At 40.9% G+C, this 19,590-nt stretch overlaps 1 protein-coding gene across 3 annotated transcripts in view; it reads left to right on the top strand.

Annotated features, from left to right (window-relative positions):
- Positions 1 to 5,196: 5,196 nt before the first annotated feature.
- TMTC4 (transmembrane O-mannosyltransferase targeting cadherins 4) overlaps positions 5,197 to 19,590 on the top strand; it is a 55,865-nt gene continuing 41,471 nt past the window's right edge. Inside the window, exons 1-5 of one of the 3 annotated variants that reach the window (XM_074147709.1) lie at positions 5,197 to 5,307; positions 7,976 to 8,191; positions 13,187 to 13,302; positions 15,195 to 15,411; positions 19,272 to 19,359. In XM_074147709.1, the coding sequence (XP_074003810.1) occupies positions 5,197 to 5,307; positions 7,976 to 8,191; positions 13,187 to 13,302; positions 15,195 to 15,411; positions 19,272 to 19,359 (748 nt within the window). Of the gene's footprint in view, positions 5,308 to 7,975; positions 8,192 to 13,186; positions 13,303 to 15,194; positions 15,412 to 19,271; positions 19,360 to 19,590 lie in introns of those variants that run through there. The other 2 variants (XM_074147717.1, XM_074147724.1) reach the window with 2 other exon arrangements.

Here is a 19,590-nt window from a genome sequence, read left to right on the forward strand (position 1 = left end):
ACTGGAGGACAAAAGTAATGAATTACAGATTGATTCTGACAGCAGAGACGTTTATACGGCCTTTTGATTAGGACAATACAACTTTTAAATGTAAAACTTGGAAATATTCTTAAATCATATAATGTTAGCACATGCAATCACTCTGGCTACGTCTCCAATCTTTTCCTTACAGAACTTGAAATAATTTTAGGAAGGAAATTTGAGTACCTTTGAAAATTATTTAAGAGTTCCACTTTCCATTTAAATTTTCTTTTTTATCTCCTGCTTCTTTGTGTCAAGCACAGGTAGCTATTTTCATTTCAACATCTGGCAAACAGAGGGTGGAGGGAAAAAACTTACCACAGTTAAGTGCAAACTTTGTATTTTCCTAACCTAACAAAAGCTAGGCAGATGCAGAGTGAAGTAGTTCAGGCTTAACGCTGAACTTTTAATGAGTTAGCATAACTACATTGGTACTTTCCCTGAAAGGCCTAGGTTGATTATTGATAGGTGGTTCTCTATTTTTCCTATAGAAGCTAAAGTATATCTTGTACTATGTCTAAAGAACTGTAGTGAAGATAAGGATTCTTATGCTTCAGAGAAAAATAGAATAGCACAATCTTTGTTATTCACAAGTGTTTGACATGCTACAACATTTTCATTTTATATTGACAAGAACATATTTCACAACCCCCTTCAAGCATAATTCTCACTTTCAGAATTAACTACTATTTTTAAAAGATATTTCTTAGCTACCTATTTGGGGGAAGGAGAGTGTGTGATTGAATGTATACTTTAACATCATTTAAGACTGTGAGCCATTATCCTTCAAATCTACCCTAAAAATTATACGGAGTGGCAACAAGCTTTCAATGGATCTGCTCATTCTCAACCAGTGAGCAAAGATATGTCTACAGTAGTAGGGCTGAAGGATCCAACACTTGACTGGAAGCCTCGATTTTAAAGGAAATTAAAAGTTGTGGGGTCTGTCTATCTAAAAACTTCTGTCCTACTTAATCCAGAGTTATCCAAGTACAGGGGTCTCAAGCATGTTCAATTCCTATATGTTTCATAAAAATCATAGTGGCTGTGTAAATCACAGCAACCCGACAGACACTTTCTCAGAGATCCAGCTATGGCTAATTCTATGTGGGGGCTGGCTAGCCAAGAAGTCTGGGCGGGCTGCTCACCAGGGAACACGCTCATAGCTCTGGTCAGTCACAGAATAAAGTGAATCTGGAAGAGGTGGCAAGTTAAAAAGCAAAGTGAGGAATATAGAGGGATCTAAATAAAGATTATTTATGTGGGTCATGAGAGGAATTGCAGTTACTAAGGCAAGGAGGTGGGGGAATATGAGACAGAGAAAAAAGGGGAAAGAAGGCTCCATTCACTCCGCTCCTCTTGCAATAATATTGTTTAACTTCTGTTTCATTTGTATTTTGTTTTTATGACTTATGATTGATGAAAACTGCAACTGTGACAGGCATATGAGTTTGCCTTTGTCTACATACATATATGTATACACACATACACGTGTACAAAACAAACAAGCTACCTAAGACCTTCTGCTACTTAAAATGCCTTGTAGCAGAATAAATACTTGGGACACAAGTTGCATAGAGAAAGAGACCATGGAAGTACTATTAACAATAGCAGTGCAAACACGCATATTATATCTGCAAATATTTGCATATATAATGGAGCCGGACTCTTTTCAGTGGTTTCCAGCGATAGGATGAGGGGCAACGGGCACAAGCTGGAACACAGGAAGTTCCATTCAAATATGAGGAAAAACTTCTTTACGGTGAGGGTGACAGAGCACTGGAACAGGCTGCCCAGGGAGGTCATGGAGTCCTCTGCTCTGGAGATCTTCAAGACCTGCCCTGATGCAGTCCTGAGTAATGTGCTCTAGGCAATCCTGCTTCAGCAGGGGAGTTGGACTAGGTGATCTCTAGAGGTCCCTTCCAACTCTGACAATTCCGTGATACCGTGATGCTTGTGCATGCCTCAACCATGCAACAGGTAGTGGCCAGATGATTACCTACAGTTATGAGCAGTGGTGCTCTGTGGTCACACGCACATTTACGACGGCAAAACCCAGGTCACAGAGAAGATGCCGCTGTTTCAAAAACAACTGGGGTAGAGACTGACAGTCTTTCTCAGCTTCTAAAACATTTTGGTTGAATCCCTCATTACCATAGTCCCTGACATTTTATTCTCTTGTCTGCAAAGCTGCTGCAATACTCGCAGATGCTGATCCCTTGAAACACGACGTCTTTTGCACACTCCTTTCTTACAAAAGAAAGATTGGCCTTTGTGCAGATCTGCAACGGCAGGCTGCTAAAAATAAGGATGCAATAGCCACTTAGGTAGATCAATTCAGCATGCTGAGAAAACTACAGAGCAGGGAGATACTCGCTTCATACATAACATTCTCCAGGAAATTGCAGATTAAAAAGAAAAAAAAAGAAAATTGTTGCATTTAGGAACTGTTTTAAATTGAAGGACTATAATAACCCTCTGAAGAAGCAGACTGGAGATAAATTATGCAACTATAGCTGATTTGAATCAGATTTTGAGTGAACTAGGGAACTCTCCAGAACAGGTATTTGCTCTGCAGTTCTTCAAATTAAAACAGAATAGAAGGTCATTGTAAAAGCTCCTGTATTATAAAAAGCAAAATAATAAAAACCTAAGAAATAGGCTTATTTCAAAATGGAAAATAATGGGAAGGAGGGACTTCTATATATGTTGTCTAGTTCATAAGGAAATGTTAATCAGTATTGCTGTATTGACATAAGTGGTGATGAGGTGATTTATACCATCTGTGCATCTGGCTGTGTGGATACATATAAATTTGACCAGAACTGATGATATCAGCAGACTTACAGTGAGCAAATGAAATTCCGGTTATAAAACATAGATCAAGGATGTGCAGATGTGTAAGAAATGTGAGCAAAGGAGCTACTAAGACGAGTATCTGATGTGAATGGGCCATTAGTAGAAATAAATACATCAGCAAATGCGACAAAGTCAAACCCTCTACAGAACAAAATGTAACATAGAAATGTGAAAGTGACTCAACTAGTGTAAGTCTGGCAATTGTCACAGTTAGTCCGGTGAGGCAAATCTCAACCTTCATTCACAGAATCCTACATATATTTATATATGCTTAAATTAAATTAAGTTCTTACAAGTGCACAAATTTAAGCATGAACTGAAATTTCATTTACTTCATTGGAATTTATAGAAGATTACATGATAGACTGCCTAACTAAAGATACTTTTTTTCTGAATTGGGCCCCTTTCTTCTGAGTTGGGGTCCTTCCCTTAGTAAACAGAAATTATTTAAAATGTCTGTAAATATTGTGATTTCAGGAAGATTGTTGGATTTGGAAAGACCGGAAAGATAATCAACAAGAATTTGACATGATAATACTTATTTGGGGGGTGTAAATTGAAACAGTAAGGAAACGTGACAGTCATCAACCAGTACTTCTTCAGCATGAACTAATGTGGCGAACCAGCCATTTTTAGGAAGAGACATAAATCTCAATGGTTTGGATTTTAGGAGTAGAAAACCTAGAAAGCATGCTGTTACAGATTATCTCACATTTTATCTTGTATTTAGAAGGCAGTCTGATGAAAAACTCATAAAGACATCTTTCACCTCTACCATTTTATGATTGTAAATGATTAGATCCAAAGGTTACTGATTATGCCCATCTGTATCACTAAGTCAGGGACAAGGGCAGAACCGACAAGATCATTTTAAAGTACAAGGCACAATTTACTGGTTTGCAGGTCACAGCCTTTGTGTATGTATTTTAGCTCTTGTAACACAGGGACCAGAAGTTTCCGACTGGTGAACAGAGTTTTGCGTGCTTGGTGACAGCTGGTCGCTGGCTTGCTACTGCTTCCCAATCCAGAAGCGTCTCTGGTGCTTTGTGGTAGCTGTTGAACAAGCATAAGTTACAGACTAGCATCTTAAAAGCAGAAGCTTCACATATACTCAAATAATATACTAGAGCCTGGAAATTATGCTGGTTCAGCTGCTGCTTCACAGGCAGCTGAGCTGTCCATGTCGTAGCAGCAGATGCTTCAAAGCAGGTGTCAAGCAGACAATTATACAGGTAGCAACCACTGAAGCCCTCCCAAAGCAGCATTTCCACTTGAGAGTTAAAGCCTCGAAGGAGCTATAAAATAACCTTGTTAATTTGACACTTGGTAATGCAAACATTTCAAAAATCCCACTCCAAATTATATGTCTCTGCCTGGCTCACAGCCAGGATTTCTCATCCAATTTCAGTATATTAAGATTTTATTGTTTTTAGTAAAGCTTCACGCTGAACATTTGGTGGTACAGTTCAGCATTTAATCACACTTTCTTACAAGAAAACGGCAATGACGGAACGCACGAATGAAGTACACCAGATAAAGCCTTTTTCTCGCTTCCTTACGGTGTCTGCCCTGCGGGGAGCACCCCACAACAAGCCCGGCAGGACGGGGGCCTCACCGAGAAAGGCAGGAGTGCTCCGCTAACGTGCCCTAGAGCTCTCCCCGGAAGGTAGCCCAAGGGGGCGAGCTCCACCCCCCACCCCTCCCCTCGCCACCACCTCACTGGCTTCGTAACGTCTTTTTTCAGGGGTATTTTCCCTTCGCGGACGCCCGCCACCGCAGGAACCTCACCCCTGAGGGGAGAGCTGGGGCGGGGGGGGGGGGGAAGTGGGGTGGGAGGTGTCTCAGGGCAGGGGGACAAGGCGCTTCCCCTGGCACTGTGAAGCCCCCCCCCCCCCGCACGCCCGGGCTCAACCGCCGGTAACGGTCACGCTAACGCCGCGAGCCCGCTCCAGCCACCCCTACCCTCCCCTACCCTCCCCTCAGCCAGGTGCGCGGGACAACGACCGCCACGGAGGGGCAGCGCCAGGCGGGCGGGCTGCGCTCCGGTTACGCAGCGCAGGCGGCGAGCAGTGGCCGGTGGAAGGCCGCCCGGCTCTCGCCTTTGTGGGCAGCGGAGAGCTGCGGAATTCGAGACGGACGGGGAAAGAAACGACCCGCACCCGCCGCGCTGCCGCTGCAAGTGATCTCTTCGCTCCGCTTACCTCGGCCCGGCCTGCCGCGCGTCATCGCCGCCGCCGCCAATGGGCGCGCGGGGCTGCCCTGAGGAGGCGGGGACAAGGAGGGGTGGGGCGGCCAGACAACCAATGGGCTGTGAGAATGTTTTCCGGAGGCGAAGCCGCCGCCGCGGCCCCTCCGGCCGGGGGCTCACCGGGCGGGAGAGTTTCGCAGCCGGGTGGGAGATGCCGCGCCGGCTCCTTCTCCTCGCAGGTAACGCCGCGCCGCGCCCCCTTGGTGCCGGGAGGGGGCCTTGCCCTTGCCGCGTTTGCTGGCAGGAGCGCTGGCGGAACCGGCCCGGAGGGGGGGGCGGGCGGTGGTGGGGCTGAGGGCCGAGGCGGAACGGAATGGGACACCCACCACCCCCGTCGGTGGGGCCACCGCCGCCGCCAGGACAAAAGGGGAGCGGCGAGTGGGGCAGGGCCGCCGCGAAACTCCTGGCAGGGCTCGCCCGCCCGCCCCGCAGCCTCGCCCCTGCCCGGCCGGCGCTGCCTTCCCGGGCGGGCTCCTTCCCTGGGACCGCCCCGCCGGGCGCTCGGGACGGCCTTCAAGTTTGCGGGAGTCCGCCGGTGGCCGTTGTGACCGTTGGTGCGGGGCTCCACGCGGCGCCGTCTCTTTCTGGCGGGACACCGGGCGCCGGAGCCCTGACTCCCCTTCTCCGCGGGGCGTGAGGGTCCGCGGGAGATCGATGCGCTCCGCCGGGCCGGGCCGGGGTGGGCTCGGGTTCGCCTTTGCCTGAGGGGAGGTGTGGGGGCAGCGGTCCCTCGTGGGTGGTCAGCCCTTCTGGCCGATTAACGAGTTGGCCGGGTAAGGGAGCCCCCGGGGACCGGTCTGGGCCGCGGGGAGGGGGCTGGCAGCAGATGTGCATCAGATAAATAGAACAAGCGCGATGGGAGGAACTTTCTGGGCAAAATGAATTTTGAGTAGGTTAAATGTTTGGATTCGATACTGGACATTGATGCTGTGTCTGGGCTGTTACGAGCAATGCAACACACTTCCCTCGGATAAACAGTCTTGCTTTTAGTCTTTTGTTTTCGTCGAAGTAAGAGCACAAGGGTGAATTACTTTGAGAAAAGGTTTTGCTCTTAAAGTGGCTGGTCTGCTTTGCTCTGCTGAGGAGCTCCATTCTCTCTCAGTTTGCACTGCTCCATGTTACCGACTTTATCTGAATTTGGGAGCGCTGCTATATAGTCCCCAAAGCGAAGAAGGGACACCCCCTGGTGTGAGAGAGAGTACCGCCTGTCTGCGTGCATGTGTGTGTACAGAGATTGGGAATACGTGGAGACTGGAATTTAGCGTTGCAAACAGAAAGCCTCAAAGCAATTGCCTTAGCAGCTCTGATGGTCAAGTCTGTTCAAGAAGCTAAATGTCTAGAGCTTTTTCCTAGATTGTATGAAGACATTAAATACAATATTTTTAGGGTTGCAACAGTTGATTTAAACCAATAAATAAGATGAAAGAGTGAAGCTGGGCTACTGTATGTGCCTGTCATTCTTGGGACTTAGAAATAAAAACTTTGTATTCTGTCCTGCTTTTACTGTAGTTTTCCATTCCTAACCTCCTCTCCCTGCCATTTATAGCAGCACTTGATAAGACGACCACTCACAATACTGTCAGAGCACTAGAGATGCAGAGGCAGAATTGCTGTCCAGGCAGAGAGCTGGTTTTGGAGCATCAGAAGAGACCCTTCCAAGTGAAGGTGGCTCATGCGTAAACCTCCAGCCTTAGTACCTCCACACTGATGTATCACTCAGTGCTGTTGAACTGCATGTTCTTTTTCATCTATGTCAACAACCTCATAAGTCCATGAATACAGCAGTGGAATCTGGCCTATACTGTACTTGTGGTTTACAGAGCGATCTAGTGAGCACTACTTTGGTCTTAATTGTATGCATCTTGTTGCATTGTTTGAATTGTTGAGATTTAGGGCCTACTCCATTAACTGTATCTGTCTACTTGTGATGTTTGTATGTGTTCCCTAAGGGGACTATATCATAGAATGGTTAGAGTTGGAAGGGACCTTAAAGATCATCTAGTTCCAACCCCCCTGCCATGGGCAGAGACACCTCCACTAGACCAGGTTGCTCAAAGCCCCATCCAGCCTGGCCTTAAACACTTCCAGGGATGGGGCATCCACAACTTCCCTGGGCAACCTGTTCCAGTGTCTCACCACCCTCACAGTAAAGAATTTCTTTCTGGTATCTAATCTAAATCTCCCCTCTTCCAATTTAAAACTGTTACACCTTGTCCTGTCACTACACTTCCTGACAAAGAGTCCCTCTTCGGCTCTCCTGTAGGCTCCCTTCAGATATTGGAAGGCTGCTATAAGGTCTCCCCAGAGCCTTCTCTTCTCCAGGCTGAACAACCCCAGCTCTCTCAACCTGTCTGCCTGTCTTTATAGTATGTAAGACTAGATCCTTTAATTCAATTAACAGAAGAGAGCTGAGCTCTTCTTGCAATTGTTGATGTTGTTTTTCACACCCAGAAGGAAATTCTATCCATTATCATTCTCTTAAGAACTTGATGAATGAATGCTCCACGATCCCTGTGATGCCCCTGCTTGTTATACTTGAAAAGAATGGCAAGAAACAGTGATTTGCTCAAGCTTTCAGAATTTACCTGTGCCAAAGATTTTAACTGAGAATCTAAGAATTTCTTGGCTTTATCTCTGTGTTCCAACCATGAGAAACTGTGCCTTTCTTCCATGTTTGAAGTACAAAATTAAGTTTAGATATGTTCCAGTAATTATGAAATGCACCAAGAGAAAAATGTTAGGTTATATGAAACTTAATTTTCCTCTCCCAACCCAACTCTTCATTTTTAAATTCCTTTTTTTAGTGAAATGGAACTATAATTCTACATTTGTATATGTTTCTTTCAGATTTGCAACCAACATAATGCTGAAGCTCCCAACTTGGAACAAGTATTTCACAGAATGGCACAAACAGAACCTAATCTGGACCATGACATATCATGGTTCCACCTTCCATCATACTGGGCTAAAATGGTCGTGGCATTAATTTCCTTCCTCTGTTTTGCTAATAGCTATGATGGAGATTTTGTCTTTGATGATTCTGAAGCCATCATCAATAATAAGGTTTGTTGTTCTTTCCCCCTGTGCCCTTTGACATAAATGGTAGTAGGAGAAGAAATAATGACAACGGTTGATCTAAGTAGGCCCAAAATATTTATTGTAGTGAAGAGCTTCCTTCTGATATTCCTTTTTTTGAACATCACTTTTCTGTTTTGTATTATTGAGTTTATTTTTTTTTTATGTAAACTTTATTTAAGGTTGAAAAGCAAGCTGTGTAGCACTGCTGTACCGAAAAACTAGAAGCATAAGTATGCTTAATAAAATCTTATTCCTAAAGCTACTTGAATAACATGACTTGGGTTCTAATGCATAAACAAAAGACTGAACAAATTAAGCAGCTTTTTTTTTTTCTTTTTCCTCAGAACGTGTACCCTTTCACTCTTTTACAAGTGAGACGCTTTGCTTAACAAGCATCAATATCTGGTCAAGGGGAGCGGATCTCTTTTTTGCCATGCAAAATGGACTTTGTCTGCTTGTCATCTGAGAAAGCATTCTCTACTTGGATGTGATGTTTAGTAGTGCTTATTCACAGGGTACCTGTATATCAAGACTGTCTATAGATCTAATTTTATGCTAATTTCTAAGTCAGTGACAGTATGTGGTAGACTTTCCTAATACCCGTTGATGTTAATAGGAGATTTTTTTCATTATCTTCTCAGGGTGACAGATGAATAACCCCAATGAATAAACTTACTCTGGTTGCAAGATACATAATGCATCACTAAGCGATTGTAGGGTGCAGAGATTCTCCAGCTGTGGCTTATACCATAAAAACGTTACAGGAGCAGGAGAGCTTCCTTTTCCTATGCTCCTTCCCCACTTAAAGTTCCTGTGACAAGTTTTTTTTTTTAAGTAGAGGCAGAGTGTTCTTGTGCTCTATTTTAAAGCTGATCATACATGCAATGAACAATCCTTGAAATACTTAGAAATTAAGTGTGACTTGAACAAACCTCTAGCTGAGATTCTTTGACTTCGAGGAACTGAATGTTTTCGAATGCTGAGACCCTTCATAGAATCACACGTAGCAGTTAGTGAGCCTGTGCTCATGAGGAGTTCTTGATGTTAGACTTCTTGTTTTGTTCTGGAAGGTGCTTGTTAAATGTTTGGAAGGAGAAGCACAAGGTAAAAAGAATCACCCTCGTCAGTTAGTTCTGTTTTCCTGAAGCTGTGGGGATACAGAGAGGACAGTCTGGACACTGATACCGCTAGAAGAACACAGTTCATGGGTTTTTGCCTTGCAAAAGATTAAGGGGCAACTTACCAAAATGTGCCTTTTAGAATGCCATAGAATTTCTGTTTCCTTAGACAAATTTATCTTATGCTTGTGTAAGTCATCATACTTTGACTTATAAATATATGGGGGAAAAATACATCTGCCAAACTGGAAATAAATCTCAAAGCTTCCAAGAGAATACTATAGACAAATTAAGAACCTATAGTGACTTTTTTTTTTTTTTTTAAGAAACATATTTTAAATTACACAGCTCCTGGCAATGTTTCGTTCTGCAAAGTTTTATTTGGGTCACAATTATAATATTTTAATTTCCTGACAGAACAAACAAAAGACTGATGTTGAAACAAGGCAGATTGTTTTGTTCATGTGCAATTTCCACGCTTGTAATCTTTCTCCATTTCTTTCAGTTTTTACTTTCAAAATGTTTCAATTTATCTATGCAACACAACAACCTGCACCAGGATTATAGCCATAGGCAATGATGAGAAATTCAACCAACTGCTTAAATAGATTAATTCATACCTTGTCTGCATGTTTGAAAAACTGTGAGGCTTATTCTATTTTTCACATCAAAATCCTCAATTATTCCCTAGAAATTAAATGAGATTTTTGTGACAGTATCGTTTTAACACAGGGGTCAAATGAATATATGGAAATACAAAATCCACATGAAAAATACAGAGATAATCAGTTTGCCAGTTTAATGGGGAGGGAGGCCATCTAGCAAAGGCACAGTTTATTAAACAAGGTATAGCATATTTTATTACTATTCAACAGGAGAGACAGACGGTGAAGTAATTTTGTAGATTTATTGAGCATTATTATACCAGTATTTTCTTGGGTACCACACAGTGACCTTTTTGTTAATTTACTAGCTCCCACCACCCCCCCAATCTTTCAATTATTTTTTTAGTGAAAGGTACACTGTTAGTTGATCCCATACCTACCATATCATGGAACATTCTGTTATTAGATCTTACTGGGGTTCAAGACTGTTTTCCAGATGCTTTCTTGTCATTTTAAGCAGTGTTTTAACTGATGCACAGCAATGACTTTTGTCTTTATTTACTAGCTTGGCAAGACAAACAGTTGGATTAGGAGGAGCTTCAGACACAATGTGTCATTTTCATAAGCCTTTATATAGAAAAACTGACCTTTCTTCAAGTATTGAACTCTGCTGTCTGTAAACTGCTGCTAACCAAATATTTAGAGATTCTTTGATATCTACTTTCAATTCTTGTAGAGAAAATCATACATAACTTTTAAAAGCTGTGTCTCTTAGAGCAAACCATTCCTAGTTTAGTTTAAGTCCACTGAGTGGGAAAATTAAGGTAACTTTCTCTCTCAGAACTTGGATACAAGAGCAAGATACATGACTAAAGATTTCTAGGTCATATGGAAGCGTAATCTAATCACTAAGTAATTCCATGTATTCAGCTTTTCCTGCATTCTTCCTGTGGAAGACAAAAGAAGACTGATTCTAGATGAAAGGGAAATCTAGCCTTGCACATCTCAAATGTATTTCCTATCTCAAGTTATCGGAGACCATCTGTGACATAGAAGACATACTTTTAAAATTTTAATACTAAAAAAAAGTCTCTCTTTTATTGTCCCTTTCTTTGGCAAATGTACATAAGGAGCAGTGCAGTTGGTTGGAAAAACAGTCCGAGGGCCACAACGCCCACTACAGCTGTCTCCTGCAGAGTACAAAGACTTCAATCTATATTGGTGTACAATCCAGTCCCATCTTGCCCCTGGAAAAGCAGGCCATACTGTTTGATTTAGTGACCTACTGGTTGAGTGCACTCCAATTTATGACCTTCAGGGTTTGTGCATACTAGTGAGGAATGGAACAGGAATTTAGGTGCCTAAGGCCAAAATTGCAGTCCTGGGAGAAGAAAGAAATTTGTAGCTATTGTTTGGCAGTAGAAACATCTGAGAGAGTGAAGAAATTTTGCACCTTGATGATTCTTAAGCCCAATAAGATCGCCTGTGAGTCTTGATTTCTTAAGATTTTCCCTAAGAATGCCTTAATTCACAGCTGCAATATAGGACTTTTCAAAGACTACAGTGTTAGCCCTACTCTCTTTTCTGTGTATTGATTAGTAACCTAATAGAGAGTGCTTCGCTTCGTTTGACAGTGTGCTAGGATTTTTAGCCTGCTTCCCCTTCCTAATTTATTTTTTTTAACGGGTAGTCTAATACTGGACAAACTTGATCAAGTGATAGATATAAATCTCTTCCTGGATTTTTGTTTTTATTATTTTTGGATGGATAAAAGTCAGAATGTGTTAGGAGAGAAGCAAGAAAGATTGAGTTATTTTAAGTTCAGTTTAGCAGCAGCCAGTCAGTGTGGCCCAGACATTTGGGTTGGGACTAGCAGTGGTATGTGTTCTCTCTTGCCTTGTTGCCAGGCCACAAATGCTAGCTAAGGATGAGATAGAAGGTACTGAAGACCACAGGAGGTGCTCAAGATACTGTAGAAGCAAGTGAGATTGTAGCAGTGTTTGAGAGGGACTGGTGTTAGTGAACCACGGGTATTGTAAAATGGGAATCCTGTAAGCAGATGAAGATGTAGGAGGAATAACACATAGGACACCAGGCTTTGTAAGACATTTCATGGGTTTAGCAAACTGGTTTGTCTGCTTACTTGTGTTTGTATTAGCTTGTTAATCTGCTTTGGTTTGCTGGTCTCTTCAACAATTTCAGGGGAGAAGATGGGGATAGAGTAACTTGTGGTTGATTGCAGGTGTAATATCAGCACTCATACAAAAGCTATTTATTTGCTAGTACAATTTTGCTCTTAGGTCCTGTTTTAAGTGTGTTTAACCTGCATGTTTGCTATAGCTTAAATTGGTATTTAATTGCCCCAGCGAAGCAGGAGAAGAGGAACAAGTAGAAGATGAGTATGTTAGTTTGAGCTTCCCAGCTTGTCCTCACAGGAGACTGAGGCAGATGCTACCAAGGTCCTTATTTTTTCCTCTCCAAGGTGTATGTTTTCCATTCAATGGCCTAGGTAATTTGGATTTTTTTGATTATCAGCATGACTCTAAGATAAAAGGAAAGAGTAGACTTTTCCTTTGTAGTGTTTTTTTAATAGTCCCCTACTCCGCCCCAAATTAAAATAATTCATTACTTTTCTGTCTTCCGCTATTAATCTTTTAGAGCAGTATATAGAGATTTTGATTCTTGGTTTCATGTATTAAGAATTAAAAAAAAAAAAAAAAAAGAAAGAAGCTATTTGAATAGTGTCCTGTGCAAAGTAAGGCTTCAAAAAGGGCGCGTTGTTGTTTTGTATCTTTAGTGTCCTTGCTTTCATGTTTTCATTAGTAGTTGTGCTACTGACACTGGTAGAAAAATAGCTATTTGCAGCAGTTTGTTGTTGGCCACCTCTGCAAGATAACCTAGACCTAAAATCAAAGGCTTTTTACAAAACTGTAAGGTAAAGGGTTCTTTTTATGTTTCATATCTCAGCTATTGACCAGATTATCAACTGATATGAATACTCATAGTTCTACTAAATTTCATGTAGTTATGCCTACTTACAGAATCCAAGCATCTTGGCCTTTATCATGACAGGCATCCAAGATGTGACCTTCATCATGAACTTGGGTACCTTGTCAAATGTCAGTAGTGAGCCAACAAAACACCTGCTGTGTCCATGTTAGACAAGTTCTAACTAATACAATATCATGCTGTGTTTTAGCTGCTTTGAACAAAACAGAAATGTTAAGAATCTGGTGATTTATGGTATTTTCTTTCAGGACCTCAGGGCAGAAACCCCACTTGGTGACCTGTGGCATCATGACTTTTGGGGTAGCAAACTCAGCAGCAATACCAGTCATAAGTCCTATCGACCACTAACTGTCCTAACTTTCAGGTGAGACTTGTCTTTTTGCTCGAAGTCCAATTTTTTTTTTTTTAACATATATTGTTAAAAATTGATTATAGAGAGGAGAAAAAGAGAGAGACAAAGCATCTAGAGGGTAGCTGGATACCTTTCCTGAATTGATTTTCCTGTTCACTACCTTAATCTCAAATTGATTTTTAATTTTCAAATTGTCTCTTTCCCAAAGTATACATTATTTTGGCATTCTGTATTTCAATGTACCTTTATATGCTCTGGACCTTTCAATGCTCTAATATACCTTGGTACTAGGGGCAGTGTGGTTCAGTATGTAGGTCACATCATCAAAGAACTAGGACGTGTATGTTCCCTTCACTTAGCCATGCTGCCACTTATACTGCTATTGTAGTTTCTGTTCTCCGCTTTCCTTGTGACCTGTCAAATGATTTTTTTAAATAATAGCATCGATCTACTGTGACCTTTTGCCACTAGGTCACTGAACAGTCTTTCCACCTCTTCCCCCCTGATATTCTAACTTAAGTGAGTGAGTGTGTGAGAATCCTAGTGAGAGAGATGTCTGCCTGTATATATAACTTGCTGGTTTTCTCAAATAACTAAAGGTTTATGCGGATTACTTCTCTAGATGCTTAGCTCAGTTTTTGCCCAAAGATTTGAGCAAGCAGCAGTCCATGTAGAAATTGGGCTTGGTAATGCAGAGAATCTTTGAGGACTCGGTCTTAAGTTTCTTTATTTTCCCCACGCAACTCAGTGTTGTGGATGGGGACCTGGCACTGGTTCTGCAGTTGTGTACAGTCTATGCCAGGGACTAAGTGATTGCAGAAGTATTCCCGCTCTTAGTCCTCATAGTCAAGCAAAAACTTTGACTCTTGAGTGCAGTGTCAGTGTTTTAAGTACTTAGCACTGTGGGTTTCACTGTATGTTGGGGTTTCTTGACGTTTTTGTCAAGGAAATTATGCAACTGAATAGAATGTGTCAGAGTCTTAAAGCTATTAAAGCTTTCAGTGCATTACGCAGCACATGCTTTCCTTTCTTTTCAGGGTCTCAGTGGTATATTCCATCTCTACTAACATCCTGGTTAGTTTAAAGAGCAAACTGGGATACAGTCATTACTAAAGCTGAAAATATAGATGAGCATGTGGAGATGGTTCATAAAATGCTATTTTCACAAGTAAGAAATTGTTTTTCTCAATTTCCCTGAGCTCCAACTTCTATGTGTATCACATTTATAACAGGTTAGACTTTTTAAATAGATTTTACTTAAGCCAGATGCAGGCTGACCAAATGAACTATATAAAATCCCCTATTTGAAGTGAGTTTCTGTATATCTCACCTACATTATCAGTCCAAATGCTAGGATGTTTTTCAGCTAGAATGTCAGTGGAAATCATAGTCTCAGTGCATATTGGTTTCCTCACTCTGTGGATTTAATTAAAATTATTTCATCAGGTTATTTGGGAACGTAGTTTCTCTTAAGCCCAAGGGTATCCCCCCACTAGCTGGGTTGTTTATTTGTAGGACCCTCCTGCATTGCAACATTGAAGTTACGTTGGTGACCAAAAGCCAGTTCTAAGTAGCCATTGGTATGATTAACATAATAGCATTAACATATCTCTTTGGAGAGGATAGATATTATGCTGAGTATGGTATCCCATATGAATACCTTTGAGTAAAGATCAGGACATTGTTTCTAGCCTACTGTGGTGGCTGAGTGGTAATACCATGCGTGCTGGGGTTTGCTGGTATTTTTCAGCCTTTTTTTTTGTGTGTGTGTGTGTTTGTGTATGTGCATGTGTGTGTATGTGTGCATCTAATATGATCTTGCTATGGAGTTGTTTAGGTTTTCTGTTAGCACATCTCAAACCATCGATGTAATTCCTAGTCTTAATGCTTTTGTTTTTATATAGAATTAATTACCTTTTTGCTGGAGGCTTCTACCCAATTGGTTTCCATGTCATCAATATAATACTGCATTGTACTATCTCAGTGTTGATGGTTGATGTGTTCTCGATTCTATTGGGTGGACTGCAATTCAGTAATAAAGGAAGAAGGCTAAACCTGGCTCCAAAGACATCTCTTCTAGCAGCTTTGCTGTTTGCTGTACATCCAGTGCACACGGAATGTGTAAGTACTGAATAATTAGCTCCAATGATATATACCTTGGAAGTCCTTGACCATCTTGACTAATTAATTCTGACATAGCCTTATACTCTACACATTGTTTTTATATATTCTTAACGCTTCTCTTGGCACATGTCTTATGAGAACAATCAAATATTATGGTTAGTACGTCCAAAAGCTTGTAATTCCATAGGGCTGGACCTTATTAAGGAAGATAAATTAAATCATTTAAGTACAATAACTAAAGAAGGATAGCCCTAAACTACAGAGTTTCCCTAATTACTGGATTAAGAATTCATTACTAGAAACATTAGCTCATGAGCAGCCAAGGATAATGGAAGATAAACTGGATGCAAACACATAACCACTTTTCATTTCCATTTGCTTTGATGAAAAACACGGAGATAGAAAATTGGAGTAAGGGCATTATATGAACTCTGTATGCAACTGTACTAGAATACTGCATCCGGTTTTGAACCCCTGCTGCAAAGAAGACAACGGGAAAAATGGAGAGGACTCAGAAGAGCCATGAAAATGATTAAAGGACTGGAAATCATCCCATGCCATGAGAGATCAAATTCCATGGGTTTATATTTTTAACATGAAGGAGAAGATTAAAGGATTTATTTTATTTTTATCACAGCCTGTAACTATGTACATGGGGAATGCAAATTTGATAGTAGTGCAGACAAAAGCATAACAGTGGCTGGAAGCTGAAGCTGTAAAGATGCAGGATAGAAACATGGCACATGTGTACCAGCCGATCAAAGTACCTGACCAAAGATCAAAGCCCTTGTGTGGAAATTCTAGTGAAGAGGAGGTGGTTTTCTTAAAAAGCTCTTTTGCACTTACAGCTGAGAAAATCTTATGGCCTTATGCCAGTGGGCTTGCTGGATGTGGTCCCTGATTGCTTGGTCTTGTAATAATGAATAAATGAAATATAAAATAATTGATGCAGGAATCATATTTTTAGTTTGGAAGGACTGAGCTACTGAAAAAGTACTAACTTTAACTTTGATCTTTGTGCTAGTAATGAGCACTAAATCCTCAGTGCACCTTATTCCATATTTGTGGCACTGATCTTTCATTTATTCACAATATGCCATGGTTTTGGCTTTTTAAATTTGCTTTGCACATGATTGATGGGGAAGAGATTATGGAAAGCTACACCTCTCAGCTGACTGGAGACCCTGCATGTATTGGAAGCCTAGAGAGGGTACAATGTTATTTATTAGTAATTTGGCACTTTTTTTTGGCAGTGTGGCTAAACCATCCTGCCAGTCATTCTCTGGTGTTTTCTTGCCTGCACAATAGCTTCCTAGTGAGGGCACATTGCCCTAGTGTCAGAAGGTACTTGCTCTCCAAAACCAGTTGTAGATGTAAAAGTGAAGTAAAACAAGTCTTCAGTACTTTTGATGTTCTGACATGTAACGAGAAATCTCACTTGAGCCTTAACTTTGCAATGCACCTATTATTGACTTCTTTATCAATAGCCATAATTTTATTCTTCATTCCATTTGAGTCTGAAAATGTATTTAAATCTGCAGGCAAATGTTAATAAGACCTTGGTCATTTCAAATAAATTAAAAGTGATGTGGTCTGCTTGCATATGCACGGTTTGAAGACTTGCATATGCTTTGGGCAAACATTGGAAGAAAAGGAGCATGCTTACATACTGTGTCTCATCTAAGATCCAGGAGTGAACAAAGGCCTCTAATCGTTTACACAGCGAATAATTAATCTCGCTGCACTGAACTAGTCGTGATACTGCTATGGTTCTAGCATGAATGTGTGTCAGGCAGCATCTCCTCAAAAAGTCTTTCTCGTGATTTTAAAGCTGTGAGTTTTAAGTATCATGACATCCTGCTTTTGAAATGAGATGACATATTTTGACATAAAATTGTGACAAATCTGTCTGTTTGCTGCTTTGGATTTTGGTATATACAGCACAAAACAAACTGTCATGTAAAACAGATCTTGAAAAGTTAAATGCTTTCAGTACCTATGTAAGAAAAGCATCTGTCATCATTTTTCTGCCTACAAAGTAAACACTCTTGTGGTGCAGTTCTGTCTTCTAAAAGATGCTTATTCTTTGTAACACTTGAGTGATGAAATACTGAATTAAATGGAGACATAAGAATACATCTGATAACTGTATTTTTTTTGTTTACCTTGTTACCACAGAATATGGGCCTGATCCTGCATTTGAGATAACATTGTAGCGTTGGAGTCATCTGAGGCCATATATGTCTTATTAGTCCCTTAATCTCGTTGTTGTAACAAGTTGGCATTTATTTTCAAAATTGTCTCAGTTCACCTTTACTTTTATCTCATTAGCTGAGAGCAGTTCCTGAAACAGAGTGACACTTCATTATTTTCCCTTTTCAAAGCCCTCCACAGCTATTGAGTTAATTCTTGTAATTCCGCTGTAAGGTAAGAGTAAGAAGCAGGGAAGTGAGGTGCATGGCTTTGGATAAATCAAGAAGTTTTTTCAAACTGAATTTAGGAGTCCCAACAGTTTCTCCTTTTATGGTGCTCAAGTGAAGCTGAGGGTAAAGCAGCAGAGAGTCTCTTCAGTGGATTCAGTCCTACTCTGATGCCTCTATACTTCTTTTTCGCTCTCTGATGTTATTTAGAAATAGTTGTTCCTTCATGTCAGATTGACACAAAAAAAATGCCCTTTTGGTAAGAGAGGATTAGCAGGTGCCTTTAAACAAAATGAAGATACAATATATCTTTTTCCTTTCTTCTTACTGTTCCACTCACAAAATGGGACAACTGATGTACTACACAAGAACCAAAGTTTCTGCTTTTTTTCCTTGAACCATCACCTCAAAACGTGGATTAAAAGACCAAACCTGTAGCTGTTCTGCTACAGAAAGTTCTGGTCTTCAGAAAGGCCTCTGTGTACATCTTTTCCTGAAAACCTATGGAACCCAGCACTCCAGGAAGTAGAGCTAGACTGAAAACAAAGGGCTGTTTCCATGATCCTTGCTCTGGGTGTATGCGAGGTCCCAAGATCAGGGCCTGTGCAGTCCCTTGCCACCCCCCCTGTATCATGATTTCCAAAAAAATTTCATGGTGCATCCTGACACTTGTGTAATTGAGGATTGAAGATCCAGGAATATGCCATGTTGTGTCTCAGCAAGTTATTGTAAATACAGTTTAAGGGCTTGAACCAAAGCTGCTTGGTGGCCCTGTGAGTGCTCTTGGTTTAAATAGTTTGGCACAGATCTGAAGTACAGAGGTCCCAGAATGCACTTCTCATCTTCTTTTGTGTTAGTACAGTTTCTGTTAAAAGGTGCAGTTGGAAGTAGCTTTAGTGCAATCAATTAATATCACACAAAAAACTGGCGGAGGGGGATTTTTTTTTTTTTTTTTTTTTTTTTGATTCTGCAGACTGGAAGCTATTTGTCCACTCTTGAGTGTTCAAACTGCAATTTGAAAGCTGGCTTGTCTTCTGAAAGTGGACAGTCTTGAGCAGAGCTGCCAATTTTGTTGGAGCTCAGGATGTTTGCTAAAAGTTCTACAGAAAGGCAGCCTGATTCAAAAAATAGGTGGAATTGGGGCAGAGTAAATTTTCTTCACCGAGGTCCTTCTTCATTTCTTCAAACAGTGTTTTTTCATAAGTTAAAGCCAGATTGTTCACCTAGCTTATATCAAGCAAAACCAAATCAAAATTAGGATGCAACTTAGAAAACTGGGTATCACTAATCCAGTAAGCAAGTTTAAAAAAAATAATGATACAGCAATATTCTTTTGTACATCCTTTCACTTCGTATATGTGTCTGTACCTTTATCTAATATTTTTAAGAATAAAATCTATTAATCTGAAACTCTTTTCTTTTTTTTTTTTCTTTAAGGTTGCCGGGATTGTTGGCAGAGCCGACCTACTGTGTGCCCTGTTCTTTTTGTTGTCATTCCTTGGCTACTGTAAAGCATTTAGAGAAAGTAAGCATTCTGTTTGCCCCTTTAATTTTAAATGGTGTAGATTTTCTTCATACATTTCAGTGAAGTATAGCAAAACTAAAAATTGCAGCTTGATGTGGTTTGAATTTATTAATATTTATAACCACATAAAATATTTTTTAAAAATCTGCTTTAGCAGGTATTTATTGTTAGAAGAGCTGGAAGAGCTGCTGTTTCTAATTCCCGTTAAACACCAAAAATTTATTTTAAGAA

The sequence above is a fragment of the Numenius arquata genome, chromosome 1 (assembly GCF_964106895.1).
Source record: "Numenius arquata chromosome 1, bNumArq3.hap1.1, whole genome shotgun sequence".
Taxonomy (NCBI): domain Eukaryota; kingdom Metazoa; phylum Chordata; class Aves; order Charadriiformes; family Scolopacidae; genus Numenius; species Numenius arquata.